This window comes from Salvelinus fontinalis, chromosome 38 (assembly GCF_029448725.1).
Source record: "Salvelinus fontinalis isolate EN_2023a chromosome 38, ASM2944872v1, whole genome shotgun sequence".
Lineage (NCBI taxonomy): Eukaryota > Metazoa > Chordata > Actinopteri > Salmoniformes > Salmonidae > Salvelinus > Salvelinus fontinalis.
In genome coordinates, this window is record NC_074702.1 from 29,040,075 (window position 1) to 29,058,022 (window position 17,948).

General features: G+C 45.1%; 1 protein-coding gene across 1 annotated transcript; it reads left to right on the forward strand.

Annotated features, from left to right (window-relative positions):
- Positions 1–444: 444 nt before the first annotated feature.
- Positions 445–17,534, forward strand: LOC129837690 (enoyl-[acyl-carrier-protein] reductase, mitochondrial-like). Its single transcript, XM_055904058.1, has 8 exons — positions 445–4,096; positions 4,247–4,344; positions 4,522–4,605; positions 13,369–13,512; positions 14,324–14,426; positions 15,299–15,401; positions 15,489–15,562; positions 15,664–17,534. Exons 1-8 carry the CDS (start codon positions 3,846–3,848, stop codon positions 15,665–15,667), a joined length of 861 nt encoding a protein of 286 aa, XP_055760033.1. The 5' UTR covers positions 445–3,845; the 3' UTR covers positions 15,668–17,534.
- The last annotated feature ends 414 nt before the right edge of the window (positions 17,535–17,948 follow it).

A 17,948-nucleotide genomic window follows, 5' to 3' on the forward strand; every position in this document is an offset into this window, starting at 1 on the left:
TCATTAACCGCCCCCCGTGGCCTCTTACGAGCGGCAATCCTCGCCGCCGACCTTGGCCTGGTAACCCCAATAAATGGGCTCATAGGACTGAAAGGCACCTCTGGACTGAGGGGCAGTTCCGGACTGAGGGGCAGTTCCGGACTGAGGGGCAGCTCCGGACTTAGGAGCAATTCCGGCATCGCCGGCGTGACAGGCAGCTCTGGCAGGTCCTGGCTGACTGACAACTCTGGCAGGTCCTGGCTGGCTGGCGGCTCTGGCAGGTCCTGGCTGGCTGGCAGGTCCTGGCTGGCTGGCGGCTCTGGCGGGTCCTGGCTGGCTGGCGGCTCTTGGCTGGCGGGCGGCTCTGGCGGCTCCTGGCTGGCGGGCGGCTCTGGCGGCTCCCGGCTGGCGGGCAGCTCTGGCGGCTCCTGGCTGGCGGGCGGCTTTGGCGGCTCCTGACTGGCGGGCGGCTCTGGCGGCTCCTGACTGGGAGTGTTCAATAAAGACATGAAAACGTATAATTGTTTGTGTGTTATTAGTTTAAGCAGACTATGTTTGTCTATTGTTGGGACCTTGATGAAGATTAGATCAAATTTTATGACCAATTTATGCAGAAATCCAGATATTTCCAAAGCGTTCACATACATTTTCTTGCCACTGTACATATCTCCCTGGCATATTACATAATTTATGCAGCAGCGGGGGGTGGGGTACAAGGTTGAATCATGACATCAGTGATATTCAGGTCGGCGCTCTAGAAGGCCAGAGTTCCCAAATTGGTATTCCAAGTTGGATGACCACTTAAAACGTATTTTCCCAGTCAGAGCTATTTTTTTCCCCCCCAGAGTTCCCAGTTGTCTTAAACTCACTGAAGTCTGAGAATTCCCAGTTCTGAGTTTCCAGTTGTTTTGAACGCGGCCAATATATTAAAACTTTTCTGGCCCATGGCATGTTAATGTTTATCCTTTTAAGCTTGGAAAAGAGACCCTTAAACCCAGACTTGGACCACACACCCACTGCACTGAATTGCAGGCTAGTGATTGCTTTGTAACGCTTGCAGTTAGCCACTGATTCCCTCCAAACCACTCATTGTTGAAATTGCGATTTCCAACTTGTTGTGTAACGTTTATGTCCAATGGCCGATGAACACCAATACGTTTTATCTATCATTTCTGTTGACATCACAAGGATTGAAAGGTTTTGCCAGTAGATTGTCGACGTTATTCATGATGATGACTGCTTGTCTAGCTTTCTCATTAAGATTTTGAAAGTATGATGTTGACATGATCAGTCCAATCAAAGCTACAGTAGATAATTTAATCTGTGGCCAATGACCCTGAGCCTTTTTGGATGGGTCCTTCTAATGTAACTCTGTGGCAGCAGCCAAGGGGCTCGAATGTTTTTGCTCTCCCCGTAGATTTTGCGGTGATGTAGTGTCCCCATGACTGACAGAACAATGAACCAATCATGGCGCAACTAGAGAACATTACCAACCCCTATGCTCCGTATTTTCTGCTAGCTGTCCCACCACTGCAGAAAGCATTGAGCTAGACTGAAACACCTGCATTTTGAACAAGGCTTACTCAAGAAAGCAAAAAAGAGACCATGTTTGTATGCGGCTTTATCAACTCAATGATTTTCTTTTTTGATCTTGTTTGCAAACTGATACGTGACATGTATTAATGCCAAAATAACATGCAAAACAGGCAACAACAAAAAAAACATTTTGAGCTCAAAACAGGTGGGTATTTTCTCCACCTGCCGTGAATGACGAGTCGCCACTGAGTAGGTGTAGTAGTTAGATAGGGCAGGCTGTGGGATGACATGAAAATATTCTCCAGTTTTAGTCTCTAGAGAGGAAAACTACAGAGACAGAGAGATAATAGGGCTGTCTAATTGTAATAAATTGAAGGCTGTTTTTTTTAAGTTCGTACATTTAAAAGAGGGTCCGTGACATAAAGGAGGATTGCAGAGATATTGGTGTTGAAGGTGGGTAAAGATATATTTGCAAAGCCACAATTTCCTTTACCCAAAGTACCCATTCATTTGCATGTAGGCCTATGTATTTTACAGGAAGTGAGCTATAACCATCAGTCATGACACAAGTGAAAGTGAAAGAGCAATTAGCTAAAATAGATGAGAATCATAATGTTAAGATACCATAATCCAATTGATAGCATATTACATGGTAAATTCATGCTTTCTGTATCATTTACAATGTTATACTGTGTGTTACTGGTGATTTCTGTCCTTTGGTGGGCACGTTTCACAATTTAATTTACTCAACACATTCACAAATGGTGGCTTTGATCACAGTTTTGAGGTTAAGGTTGCTTGGTGTTCATAGGTAGCTAGCAGCAGAAGCAAACATTGAGCAAATCCCTCTTCACCCAGCATCAACACCAACAATCTCTGCAATCCTCCTCCATGCCATTGATTTTGTCTCTGTATTCTAAACTCAGCCAAAAAAAGAAACGTCCCTTTTCAGGACCCTGTCTTTCAAAGATAATTCCTAAAAATACAAATAACTCCACAGAACTTTATTGTAAAGGGTTTAAACACGGTTTACCATACTTATTCAATGAACCATAAGCAAGAAATTAACATTTCTGGCCTTTCTACTGACTCTGAAAAACACCAAAAGAAAGATGCCCAGGGTTCCTGCTCATCTGCGTGAATGTGCCTTAGGCATGCTGCAAGGAGGCATGAGGACTGCAGATGTGGCCAGGGCAATAGATTGCAATGTCCGTAATGTGAGACGCTGGACCAGACAGGACTGGCAAAAAGTGCTCTCACTGACGAGTCGCGGTTTTGTCTCACCAGGGGTGATGGTCGGATTTGCGTTTATCATCAAAGGAATGAGCGTTACACCGAGGCCTGTACTCTGGAGAAGGATTGATTTGGAGGTGGAGGGTCCGTCATGGTCTGGGGCGGTGTGTCACAGCATCATCGGACTGAGCTTGTTGTCATTGCAGGCAATCTCAACGCTGTGCATTACAGGGAAGACATCCTCCTCCCTCACGTGGTACCCTTCCCCTGCAGGCTCATCCTGACATGACCCTCCAGCATGACAATGCCACCAGCCATACTGCTCGTTCTGTGTTTGATTTCCTGCAAGACAGGAATGTCAGTGTTCTGCCATGGCCAGCGACGAGCCCGGATCTCAATCCCATTGAGCACGTCTGGGACCTGTTGGATCGGAGGGTGAGGCCTAGGGCCATTCCCACCAGAAATGTCCGGGAACTTGCAGGTGCCTTGGTGGAAGAGTGGGGTAACATCTCACAGCAAGAACTGGCAAATCTGGTGCAGTCCATGAGGAGGAGATGCACTGCAATACTTAATGCAGCTGGTGGCCACACCGGATGCTCACTGTTACTTTTGATTTTGACCTCCCCCTTTGTTCAGGCACACATTATTCAATTTCTGTTAGTTACATGTCTGTGGAACTTGTTCAGTTTTGTCTCAGTTGTTGAATCTTGTTCATACAAATATTTACACGTTAAGTTTGCTGAAAATAAACGCAGTTAACAGTGAGAGGACATTTCTTTATTTGCTGAGTATAGCAAAGCAAAATCTTATAGAATTGGAAAACCAGACATTGCTTTCCTCCATCTTTTTTTGGTGTGCTTGCTCAGAACTAATGACAGGCTGATCTGTGTTTCATGAGCAATCTTCTGCTACTCACCTGCTTGCTTAACCGCAGTGGTGGCAACATGAAATTTGCATAAAGTAGAGCAGAGCACCGCTCCTGCGCATTGCTCTGCGTGCTCCTGTTGAAAATGAATGGTGGGGGTGGAACTTTCTCTGGCGAATTCGGAAGTGGTGGAACGCCTACTTGACTCTGACATGCCAAGGGTTAATCCAAGATGGCCAGGTTTACGGGTTTATGCTTTTTATGTTTTAAAATGAGGGTGTCAAGTATCGCATGGTCATCATGTAAAAGAACCAAGGTGAGGAGGCATACAGTATGTAGAACCTTCACCAGTGGATGCACCACTCAACAACAACAGCTATCAAGCGCGAGGGGTAGTATTTGTAGGTATTCAACTGAATCTTCAATCAATGGTTGTATGGCCCTATTGTACAGAAACCACGGGGAGCCTTCTCAAGTTGTTCAGTAAGACTGTTAGCTATGTTAAAATATTGAGTACTATGTACCATTGAGTCTGGATGTAAATGCAATGCTGCCGTGACGTACTGTCATAGTTACAGATGTATCGGAAGAGAGAATCCAGAAGACTTCAAATATGTCTTGTGTGTTTTACAGGTTGGAGAGCATGGAGCTTCCCTCTGTTGGTGCTAAGAGTGTCCTTGTAAACTTGTTGGCAGCCCCAGTCAATCCTTCTCACATAAACATGATCCAAGGTTATAAGGAAATAAAAAAACACACACTGGTGACACACACAATTAAATTTATTGTGGTGACACACCCAATTACATTTATTGTTTAGTTCCTGTCATGAATGCACTGGATCGAGATCAAATTGATCCTAACCATAGTTGTTTTATATCCAAAGCCAATGTCCGTATTTGGTCCTGCAGGTACCTATGCCATCCTACCTGACCTTCCAGCAGTAGGAGGAAACGAGGGAGTGGCCCAGGTGATCCCAAGAGATGCTGCATTAGGTGAGTTAATACTTTAATGCTCACGAGATACTACTGAGATGAAATATCTGTCTAGGTTTACATTCAAGCCTTTTCAATGGCCCTTCATGCCTTAGAAACCAGGGGCCTCATTTATAAACTGTGCGAATCTACTAAATATACCCCAAAGCATGCATGCGCCAGCTTTCATGCAAAAGTTGTCATTTATAAAACCTGAACTTGACGTGAAAATGTGCTCACCTTCCCGCAAACTTTAGACCATGCGTACGGACAGTTTATAGTGGTTGAAGTATTGCGTTGCAAGCATACAAGTTGATTAGAATTTTGTTCAAATGGGGGATATGAGGGACAGGCTTATTTATAACAATAAACAGGTTAATAACAATATGCAATCAACTTGCCGTTAGTGAGAAGAGAGAAAATATATTTGATTTCTTTGTATTTTAAAATATTTAGAAATAGGCATCTATTTCCTAGGCTATTATTTATTTAATTTCCATGATCATTGCATAATAAATTCCTTTTCTGTGATGGTTTTATAATTACGAGGTAGAATTTCCCTAAATAGTTAGCATAGGCCTACAACAAGGATACCATTCGTCCTATCTCTCATTTAATTGGACCCACTTCACAGTAGTAAAATAGATAAGCTCATTTAAGTATTTTGCTCTATGCCATCCATTCCGGAGCACAGTTTATTAACAGTGGAACAGACAGTTGTAGGTTACTTCTGTAGCTTACTTCTGAATACTGTAATTTCACATTTCTTGAGTAGACAATATTGCATTCATACACATAATCCATTTTTCATCACCATTGCAGAATAAATTCTTTACCTTTTCTGGTCATGATGGGTTCATATTCTCGAAGTAGCCAAATCAAATCAAATTGTATTAGTCACATACAGATGTTAATGCGAGTGTAGCGAAATGCTTGTGCTTCTAGTTCCGACAATGCAGTCATAACCAACGAGTAATCTAACCTATCAATTCCACAACTACTACCTTATACACACAAGTGTAAAAGGATAAAGAATATGTACATAAAGATATATGAATGAGTGATGGTACAGAACGGCATAGGCAAGATGCAGTAGATGGTATCGAGTACAGTATATACATATGAGATGAGTAATGTAGGGTATGTAAACATAAAAGTGGCATAGTTTAAAGTGGCTAGTGATACATGTATTACATAAAGATGGCAAGATGCAGTAGATGATATAGAGTACAGTATATACATATACATTATATTAAGTGGCATTGTTTAAAGTGGCTAGTGATACATTTATGATCAATTTCCATCAATTTCCATTATTGAAGTGGGCTGGAGTTGAGTCAGTATGTTGGCAGCAGCCACTCAATGTTAGTGGTGGCTGTTTAACAGTCTGATGGCCTTGAGATAGAAGCTGTTTTTCAGTCTCTCGGTCCCTGCTTTGATGCACCTGTACTGACCTCGCCTTCTGGATGATAGCGGGGTGAACAGGCAGTGGCTCGGGTGGTTGTTGTCCTTGATGATCTTTATGGCCTTCCTGTGACATCGGGTGGTGTAGGTGTCCTGGAGGGCAGGTAGTTTGCCCCCGGTGATGCGTTGTGCAGATCTCACTACCCTCTGGAGAGCCTTACGGTTGTGGGCGGAGCAGTTGCCGTACCAGGCGGTGATACAGCCCGACAGGATGCTCTCGATTGTGCATCTGTAGAAGAATGTGAGTGCTTTTGGTGACAAGCCGAATTTCTTCAGCCTCCTGAGGTTGAAGAGGCGCTGCTGCGCCTTCTTCACAACGCTGTCTGTGTGGGTGGACCAATTCAGTTTGTCCGTGATGTGTACGCCGAGGAACTTAAAACTTACTACCCTCTCCACTACTGTCCCGTCGATGTGGATAGAGGGGTGCTCCCTCTGCTGTTTCCTGAAGTCCACAATCATCTCCTTTGTTTTGTTGACGTTGAGTCTGAGGTTATTTTCCTGACACCACACTCCGAGGGCCCTCACCTCCCCTCCCTGTAGCCCGTCTCGTCGTTGTTGGTAATCAAGCATACCACTGTAGTGTCGTCCGCAAACTTGATGATTGAGTTGGAGGCGTGCATGGCCACACAGTCGTGGGTGAACAGGGAGTACAGGAGACGGCAGGAGAGGGCAGGAGAGGGCTCAGAACGCACCCTTGTGCCTACAATAGCCTACAACAAATTATCATGTGCATCTCTCATTTAATTGAGCCTATTAGATAGGCTATTATTTCAAGTATTTTTCTCTATGCATCAGAAAGGAAGCTGGTTTATAACATACAGTAGAATTGAACAGGTGAACAGACAGTTGATCTTTTGCATTGATGTGTGTATGGCTACCACTGTGAGTAGACAATGTTTCAGAATTCGGGCAGTGCAGCATAGGTTCGAGAATGAGTAAATCCAAAACATTTGTCCCTATTAAATTCAGACGGTCTGTTACAGGTCCACAGCAAGTTGCAATTGTTGTCTTTCATAAACCTTTTGTCTGTCAGATAGCCTAGGCCTACAGTAAATGTCACTGCAAAAGTTTAACATTCTGCCATCACCTACGAAGACATTTGATCAAGTTTGCTATTGCTATTTCCTTTAGGAAAAAGCATTGGCCTAATTCGAATACTTCCAAAGTGTACCGCAAATAAGGGAATTATTGTCACCATAAAAGGTGAATGATGGGCGTTTTTCACAGTTTCAGGAAGGGTCTGATTTATAACGGAAACATGCATATGTATGGCGTGCGCCAAGTTTATAAATCTCAATATATTTTGTATGTGTGCAGTCTTTACATAAATGGCGCACGCAGATATTTAGTGTGAAATTTACGCAGCGGTTCGTACATTCGTATGCATGTGTAGCGTGGTTCGTTCTGCGTTGTGTAATTCTTAATGAAGACGCTGCCACAAATGATGGTCTGCTCGTTGAAATCTTTTTATTTGCCCTGCACACGAAGAGACAACACACACGTTACCCTTGGTGCAGTCACAGCTCTCCGGCACCTTGCTAGCCGAGGGTCAGGCAAAAGAGCGCCAAAAGGAATTAACAGGTGCTGCGTGCACACACTCGCTGCACAACAGCATATACAAGTAAAACTACACAGAACATAATTCTGACAAAATAAAAGACATACCTGCACACGAAGAGACAACACACACGTTACCCTTGGTGCAGTCTCAGCTCTCCGGCACCTGCGCGAGCACATGTACACTCACTCAACCACTGTCACAAGTACTTAGAAGTTACAACAGATACCCCAGTCAGTGAGCTCTGTGAAACTTGTTAACATAAATTCCTACACTGTCCACACTATAACAAACGTATGGTTGCAAAACAGTACATTGTATAACCTTATGACGGTTTTATATTAAACAGTTTCGGAGCCAAGGACAACATACCTTGCTAGCCGAGGGTCAGGCAAAAGAGAACGATAAAGTGGTATGGGGATACAGATAACCCGCGATGGGCCAAACCAAAATATACAAAACTTTTACAATCACTTGTATGTACAATATTGGTATGAAAAAGTGTTTGTACACCAAATAAAAACATTAGCTATGCAGCTGTAATTAAATAAAAAAATCCACTGAATTATTATTATTATTATCAGATTATTAACATCCCCTCTTGACCTGGCCTATTTGAATTGGTCCTTGTGTGCAATTTGGTGCGTAATCTAGGGGAACAACATCACACTGCTACACATGTTTCTCGTTATAAATCAGACCTGTCGTGAAACTGTGCACGCGTGAACTAGCATTATAACTCCGCCTGAGGAATTCCCATCATTCACCTTTTGTGGTCACAATAACGCCTTTATTTGCTGTTTGAAAGTATTGGAATTAGGTCAAGACAGTATCTAAAGGGTATAGCAATGGTGAACTTGATTAAATGTCTTTGGAGGTGTTGGCAGAATGTTTTCTTTTGCAGTGAAATTTGCAGTATCTGATCGTCTCTGAAAGACTAAAACAATTGTAATTTTTTGTAGACCTGCACTCACTTTTTCCCGATCGTAAATATGTTACATTTTACTGTATGTGTAACGGTAGTCCTCCTCCTCTTCAACCGAAAAGGAGGAGTAGTGATGGAACCAAGGCGCAGCGGGTTGTGAACACATAATTTATTTAAAGACAAGACGAAAAAACACGAACTTCACTATAACTAACAAAACAACAAACGGAGAAGACAGACCTGGACAACGAACTTACATAAACACGAAGAACGCACGAACAGGGAAAATAGACTACACAAAATGACGATGTACAAAACAAACCGAACAGTCCCGTATGGTGCGACAAACACTGACACAGGAGACAACCACCCACAAGGAACACTGTGAAACAACCTACCTAAATATGACTCTCAATTAGAGGAACGCCAAACACCTGCCTCTAATTAAGAGCCATACCAGGCAACCCTTAAACCAACATAGAAAAAGAAAACATAGAATGCACACCCAAACTCACATCCTGACCAACTAACACATACAACAAACTAACAGAAATAGGTCAGGAACGTGACATAACCCCCCCCCCCCTTAAGGTGCGAACTCCGGGCGCACCAGCACAAAGTCTAGGGGAGGGTCTGGGTGGGCATCTGACCACGGTGGTGGCTCAGGCTCAGGGCGAGGTTCACACCCCACCATAGTCAATCCCAGCTTACATCTCCCCCTACAAATGACCACCCTCATATTACACCCACTTAATCCTTTGGGTAACATCGAGACAAGGGGCAGCACCGGGATAGAGGGATAGCTCAGGACAGAGGGATAGCTCAGGACAGAGGGATAGCTCAGGACAGAGGGATAGCTCAGGATAGAGAGGTAGCTCAGGATAGAGAGGTAGCTCATGATAGAGGGGCAACTCTGGACTGAAAGGCAGCTCCGGACAGAGAGACAGCTCTGGACTGAGGGGCAGTTCTGGATAAATAGCCGCTCTGGGCTGAGGGACAGCTCATGACTGGCTGACGGCTCTGGACGCTCATGGCTGGCTGACGGCTCTGGACGCTCATGGCTGGCTGACGGCTCTGGACGCTCATGGCTGGCTGACGGCTCTGGACGCTCATGGCTGGCTGACGGCTCTGGACGCTCATGGCTGGCTGACGGCTCTGGACGCTCATGGCTCACTGACGGCTCTGGCAGATCCTGTCTGGTTGGCGGCTCTGGCAGATCCTGTCTGGTTGGCGGCTCTGGCAGATCCTGTCTGGTTGGCGGCTCTGGCAGATCCTGTCTGGTTGGCGGCCCTGGCAGATCCTGACTGACGAATGGCTCTAGCGGCTCCTGACAGACGGGCGGCTCTGACGGCTCGGGACAGACGGGCGGCTCTAATGGCTCGGGACAGACGGATGGCTCAGACGGCGCTGGGGAGACGGATGGCTCAGATGGCGCTGGGGAGACGGATGGCTCAGATGGCGCTGAGGAGACGGATGGCTCAGATGGCGCTGCGGAGACGGATGGCTCAGATGGCGCTGCGGAGACGGATGGCTCAAATGGCGCTGTGGAGACGGATGGCTCAGACTGATCCTGTCTAGCGGAAGGCTTTGGCTGCTCCTGTCTGGCGGAAGGCTCTGTAGGCTCATGGCAGACGGGCAGTTCATGCGGCGCTTGGCAGACGGACAGTTCAGGCGCCGTTGGGCAGACGGCAGACTCTGGCCGGCTGAGACGCACTGTAGGCCTGGTGCGTGGTGCCGGAACTGGAGGCACCGGACTGGAGACACGCACTTCAAGCCTAATGCAGGGAGCAGGGACAGGGCACACTGGACTCTCAAAGCGTACTATATGCCTGGTGCGTGGTACCGGCACTGGTGGCACCGGGCTGAGTGCACGCACATCAGGACGAGTACGGGGAGAAGGAACAGTGTGTACAGGGCTCTGGAGACGCACAGGTGGCTTAGTGCGTGGTGCCGGAACTGGAGGCACCGGACTGGAGACACGCACCATAGAGAGAGTGCGTGGAGGAGGGACAGGGCTCTGGAAACGCACTGGAAGCCTGGTGCGTGGTGTAGGCACTGGTGGTACTGGGCTGGGGCGGAGAGGTAGCGCCGGAAATACCGGACCGTGCAGGCGTATTGGCTCCCTTGAGCACCGAGCCTGCCCAACCTTACCTGGCTGAATGCTTCCCGTCGCCCGGCCAGTGCGGGGAGGTGGAATAACCCGCACCGGGCTATGTAGGCGAACCGGGGACACCCTGCGTAAGGCTGGTGCCATGTAAGCCGGCCCAAGGAGACGTACTGGTGGCCAGATATGTAGAGCCGGCTTCATGGCACTTGGCTCAATGCTCAATCTAGCCCTACCAGTGCGGGGAGGTGGAATAATCCGCACTGGGCTATGCACAGTACAGGAGACACCGTGCGCTCTACTGCATAACACGGTGTCTGCCCGTACTCCCGCTCTCCACGGTTAGCCTGGTAAGTGGGCGCAGGTCTCCTACCTGCCCTTGGCCCACTACCTCTTAGCCCCCCCCCCCCCCCCCCCCCCCCCCCCAAGAAATTTTTGGGTGGTACTCACGGGCTTTTCGGGCTTCCGTGCTAGACGTGTCCCCTCATAACTCCGGTTCCCTTCTCCGGTTGCCTCTGCTCTCCTCAGTGCCTCCAGCTGTTCCCATGGGAGGCGATCCCTTCCAGCCAGGATCTCCTCCCATGTGTAGCAACCTTTACCGTCCAAAACATCGTCCCATGTCCATTCCTCTTTCTTGCGCTGTCCCTTCCTCCCGTTACACCGCTGCTTGATTCTGGATTGGTGGGTGGTTCTGTAACGGTAGTCCTCCTCCTCTTCAACCGAAAAGGAGGAGTAGTGATGGAACCAAGGCGCAGCGGGTTGTGAACACATAATTTATTTAAAGACAAGACGAAAAAACACGAACTTCACTATAACTAACAAAACAACAAACGGAGAAGACAGACCTGGACGACGAACTTACATAAACACGAAGAACGCACGAACAGGGAAAATAGACTACACAAACGATGTGTTTTGACAATGTACAAAACAAACCGAACAGTCCCGTATGGTGCGACAAACACTGACACAGGAGACAACCACCCACAACGAACACTGTGAAACAACCTACCTAAATATGACTCTCAATTAGAGGAACGCCAAACACCTGCCTCTAATTAAGAGCCATACCAGGCAACCCTTAAACCAACATAGAAAAAGAAAACATAGAATGCCCACCCAAACTCACGTTCTGACCAACTAACACATACAACAAACTAACAGAAATAGGTCAGGAACGTGACAGTATGTTATCAACCGCGCACCCTGTCAGATGCATAGAGCAAAACTTGAAATTATAATAGCCTAACTAATAGTCACAATTAATTGAGAGATGTGCAGGGTAATTTGGTGTATGGATACTACGGGAATATAAACTCATCATGGCCAGAAAAGGTGAGGAATTTATTCTGAAAAGGTTATGATATACATGTCATAGACCAAAAGTATTAGGACACCTGCTCTTCGAACATCTCATTCAAAAATGATGGGCATTAAAATGGAGTTGGTCCCCCCTTTGCTGCTATAACAGCATCCACATTGCTGCGGGGACACTTCCATTCAGCCACAAGAGCATTAGTGAGGTTGGGCACTGATGTTAGGCAAATAGACCTGGCTCAACTCCATTTAACACCTTTCATCCCAAAGGTGTTCAATGGCACCGTTGTTGCTCCTAGACGTTACCACTTCACAATAACAGCACTTACAGTTGACCAGGGCAGCTCTAGCAGGGCAGAAATTTGACGAGCTGACTTGTTGGAAAGGTGACATCCTATGACGGTGCCACGTTGAAAGTGACTGAGCTCTTCAGTAAGGCCACTCTACTACCAATATTTGTATATGGAGATTGCATGGGTGTGTGCTAGATTTTATACACCTGTCAGCAACCGGTGTCGCTGAAATGGCCGAATCCACTAATATGAAGGGGTGTCCACATACTTTTGTATTTATAGTGTATGATTTATGTTTATATGAAATTGTCTCCTCAATACATTTCACATTACAGTACTCAGGCGTAGCCTACAAACGTCTTTAGAAAAGGTGAACCGTCTGTTCTACCATTACAATCTGAAGCGCAGTTTATCGTACTATTTACTACTGTGAAGTGTGTCCAGTTAAATGATGGGACAAATGGTCATCTATCCTAACTTGTTGTAGGCCTATAGGCTATTCTGCGAGTAGCCTATGAAACCATCGCAGTCAGAAAAGGTGAAGAATTTATTTTGCAATGATCATGAAAATGAAATACTAGGATACGGATACACAGTATATGCCTATTTCTAATTATTTTAGCATGCAAATATATAAATTGGGTTTACACTCTTCTCACTAACCGCAAATGATTGCATCTTGTTCCTATATTTCGCTAGGCCTACCTGTTTTTTTGTTACGAATAAGAGTGTCATCGTATTACGCATTTGCACAAGGCTACTACTAGGCTACTCATGCCTTCTTGCAATGCAATACTTCAACCACTAGAAACTGTGCATATCCATGGTCTAAAGAATTGCAAGAGGCATTCTTGCGTGAAGTCCAGTTTTTATAAATGCCAAGCTTTACATGAACTGGCATACTTATGTTTTGGGACATATGTTGTGCCCACACAATGTTTATAAATTAGGCCGCAGGGCCTTATTCATTAGGGTGGGGTACAGAGTATTCAAACATTTTGCAACGGAAAACAAAAACAAGTACTTAGACAAGTTTAGGAGGTCCCTCCCTGTTTCAGTCCGTTTTCTTCTATTTGGTGCCTAATGAATACGACCTCGTCCTTTTCTCCCTCTCTCTGAGCAGGGACGTGGAGGACAGCAGCGGTTATAGCTGAAGACGATGTGATCTCGCTGCCCAATGACATCCCCCTGTTCTCTGCAGCCACACTGGGGGTTAACCCCTGCACTGCCATTAGGATGCTCTCTGACTTTGAGGAGCTGAAACCAGGTGTGCTAAGTTCACCATTTCAACATGTAGATGCTAAGCTAGCTGTTACCCATTTTTGCCCATTGTACCCTTATCCAATACCTTTTTCACACTACTGCGGCTAAGCCAAGCGGTGCTATATGATTCTGGCCTTGTTATACATCCACCTAAGTTGCTGGAAAGTGTTAGGTTCTGATTTTCAGAGTAAAAACTCAACAGACACTGTGAAAGCTTAACCAAGTGTATTCTTCCCAGAGGATCAATACAGCTGCAATAGACAAAAACCTTTTCACACTGATATTTAACCCTTCCTCCTAGGCTGAGTCTCCTCCTACACATCTGTACAAACATTGTGTCTTTCCTGCAAGGCAGGACACTAAGTGATACGGGCCATAAACTTTTATTTCTCCCTGACCTGATCTCAACCCCCCCCTTCATAACTAATCCATGGCTCTCTCCCTTTATCAATGCCTGCCACATGTGATCGCTTCCCCTACCCTCAGTACATTCCTAGCTTAATTGCCCCCACCATATACTTTCCTCCTTCAGATAGGCAAGGGGCTATTAACACCAAAGGTTAATGGTTATGGCACCCCTCATTTCTCTATTACAACTAATGATTAATAAGGATTAAAAGTTCATAATTCCAAACCTATCAAAAGAAACATGAAAGTAAAATGTCAGAGTCAGCAAAGTAGGTTCGGGTTGGCCCAATAGTGTGAAAAGGATACAAGTGAGCTTCAGTCTTTTATACAGAACCTAACCTTCCTTCATCACAGTACACTAGATAATATGTGTATTGCACTGCTCTTTGTATGTGAGTTCATTCCAGGTGACACAGTGATCCAGAATGCAGCCAACAGTGGTGTGGATCAGGCTGTCATACAGATTGCTTCTGCAGGGGAGATCCAAACCATCAACGTGCTCAGAGACAGGTAAATCTAAACGGACAGTTCGTATTCATTAGGGTACAAAACTGAAAATCTTTTCCAACAGAAAACAAAAATGAGTGTATCTTCTGGGTCAAGTCCAGGTTGTCACGCCCTGACCATGAGAGCCTTATTATTCTCTATTTTGGTTAGGTCGGGGTGTGACTAGGGTGGGTGATCTAGTGCATTTATTTCTATGTTGGCCTGGTATGGTTCCCAATCAGAGGCAGCTGTTTATCGTTGTCTCTGACTGGGGATCATATTTAGGCAGCCATTTTCCCTACTGGTTTTTGTGGGATCTTGTTTTCGTGTTGATGCCTGTGAGCTCTACAGAACGTCACGTCTCGTTGCTCTCTATTGATTTTGTGAGTTTCAATTAATAAACATGTGGGACTCTACGTGCGCTGCGCCTTGGTCCGAGTATGATTACCACGATGATCGTGACACAGGTAGTCCCTCGACTCCCTCCCCGTTTCAGTCTGATTTCTTTGGTGCCGAGTGAATAGAACCAATGCATACTGCACTAAGCTACATTTCAAAAAGAGAACATCTGAATTAGTGACTGATTGAAGAATGTGACCTTTCAGCAGCTGAAGTAAAACAATTTAGGGGGTAGATTCCAGCCCTCGTGATAACACTGGGTTATCAGCTGGGAATCTGATATAATGAAAACAGCACTGAGTCTTGTTCTATAACAGGGTTGTTGTAAGTAACCCACAGTGATAATATAGCCTACTACCCTAATAAAGTGATGTCTATGTGTGAGAGAGACTGCTATAGAAACTTCCATAGAGAGCAGTGATTATATTAAGCAAGGTTGCGTATTCAAGAAGGCCCGTGCTGAAGAACTGCATGTACTTGTGTGTCCCTTTTCACAGGCCAGACCTCACACAGCTTATTGACAGGCTGAAGGCCATGGGCGCCAGTCACGTGATCAAAGAGGAGACCCTGAGGCGGCATGAAATGAAGGAACTTTTCAAGGTCTGTTGATTTCAACACTGCTCTGAAGGCTTAAATCTGATAGTGAATTTACATTCCAAAAAATATAATTAGTTAATTTCCTTATAGACCTGTCCAAGGCCTAAGCTGGCACTGAACGGAGTTGGGGGCAAGAGTACAACGGAACTCCTCCATCACTTACAGTAAGTATACAGGTGACTAAACTGAACTTTCTTCGTTGCCATAGCTTGATGTTCTGAGATTCAAGTGGATTTGATCTGATCTGATCTTTCTGTCTCCCCAGATGAGGGGGCCTTACGGGGAATGCTGGATGAGCTCTGCTCCCTGATCCGCCAGGGAAAACTGACCGCACCTGCCTGTTCCGAGGTAGGCCTCCAAGACTTCCGGAAAGCACTGGACACTGCCATGCAGCCGTTCACCTCAGCCAAACAGGTCCTGGTCGTGTGACCTCTCTTTTGACCAAACCCAGCTGTTCTCAGGGTCATGTTCATTTGGCACCAAACGGAAGAAAACGGACTGAAACAGGAAGGGACTACCTGGACTTGTCTAATAAGAAACAGTCTTTTGCACTGGGTGCCCAATTGAATGCGACCCTGCATACAAAACGAAGTCCCGGCACGTTCAACGGTTGCAGCCCCAAGGCTGCCGCTTCATCATTGTCGGAAAAACATTGCTCAAGCACACGTATTTTCCGTAGAGGCTCAAAGTCCACTATATATGTTATTAGCACCACTTTAAGTCATCTTTCCTGACAACAGTTCATGGAATTTTTTTCAGAATGGTCATGGATTCCTTGACAACTTTATGTATTGTGTGTGCATGTTTATTTCTCCTGCATGGTAACATTGTTATATCCTGGTCCCAGATCGGTTTGTGCTGTCTTGGCAACTCCTATGGTTATTACTCTGCAAGACGGCACAAACAGATCTGGGACCAGGCTAACGTGGTTATGCAACAGATGGTGTTCTGGTAAAACACTAATAAACATTTGGGAAAGATTAAGCTATTTTATAGAGTTCCCATTACTTGTTGTATGGACACAAGCAAATACGATCATGACGCGTATTAGACAGGTTTATTACTTTAAAAACAATACTGCAGGGTCCAACTAGAGCTGTTACACTGACCATGTTACCGCCACCGGCAGTCACGAGTCATGACTGCAGTCAAGTTCCACGTGAACAAATTCCAGACGATTCCGCAGGTGAAGAAGACGGAAGTGGAGGTCCTGGACTGACGTGGTTATTAGTGGTCTGCGGTTGTGAGGCCGGTTGGACCTACTGCCAAATTCTCTTAAATGACATTGGAGGTAGCTTATTGTAGAGAAATTAACATGACTTTTTCAGGCAATAGCTCCAGTGGACATTCCTGCAGTCAGCATGCCAATTGCACACTCCCTCAACACTTGAGACATCTTTGGCATTGTGTTGTGTGACAACTGCACATTTTAGAGTGGCCTTATATTGTCCCCAGCACAAGGTGCACCTGTGTAATGATCATGCTGTTTAATCAGCTTCTTGATATGCCACATCTGTCATGTGGATGGATTATCTTGGCAAAGGAGAAATGCTCACTAACAGGAAAGTAAACAAATGTGTGCACAACATTTGCGAGAAATAAGCTTTTTTGTGCATATGGAACATTTCTGGAATCTTTCATTTCAGCAAATTAAACGTGGGACTAACACTTCGCACATTGCGTTTTATATTTTTGTTCAGTGTAACTCAAAACTAATTTAACACATTATTTAGTATATGCAAAGACAACATTAAATGAAGAATAGTCTGATGGGTGACAATATTAGCTTATCACTTGTGAATAAATATATTATCACTTGTGAATGATGTATTATCAATTTTCAATAATGCCCAGAATGTGCAGTAAGGCAAGAAACAGCACATGCCTTTTTTTTTGCGACTTTTTTTCAAATAAGTCGCACGCCTGTAGCCTAGCCCATAGGCCTGTGTGTTTTCACAAGGTTTGTATCACAACTAAAGTGGCCAAATAACTTATTAATATTAAGCACATTCATTTGCTTTACAACCGGTGTAGAGCCAAACTGGCATACATACGTAGATGGTGTGTGAGTTTCAAGTTTGGGATGATCATTTTCACCATTAAAAATGTACCTATATAATAAAGCATTACACACAATCGCATTTGCGGTCATTTTTGAGAACAGTTTTCCCGCTGATTGATTGCATTTAGGAACATTTGCGCTTATAGCCTACTGCCATTTGCGCATTGCTGCGCTTATAATGTGAAGAAATAGACTAATAGTTTATCAACATTTTTTAACGTTCTAACCTGTTGCATAAGCCTCATTGCTTTTAAAAGTTTTTTTGATGTGAGGGGTTGTATTAATTTGGGCTCTATTGCATCCCACGACTGTCCCAGAGTAGGCTATGTTTGGAATATTTATTTCTTGAGCAGAAGGACAAGTTGACCAATAGAATAGGTCAACTTTTGTACTATGGGGGATAGTAGACTGACATGCAGTGCATTCGGGAGGAGTATTCAGACCCCTTGACTTTTTCCACATTTTGTTACGTTACAGCCCCTCATCAA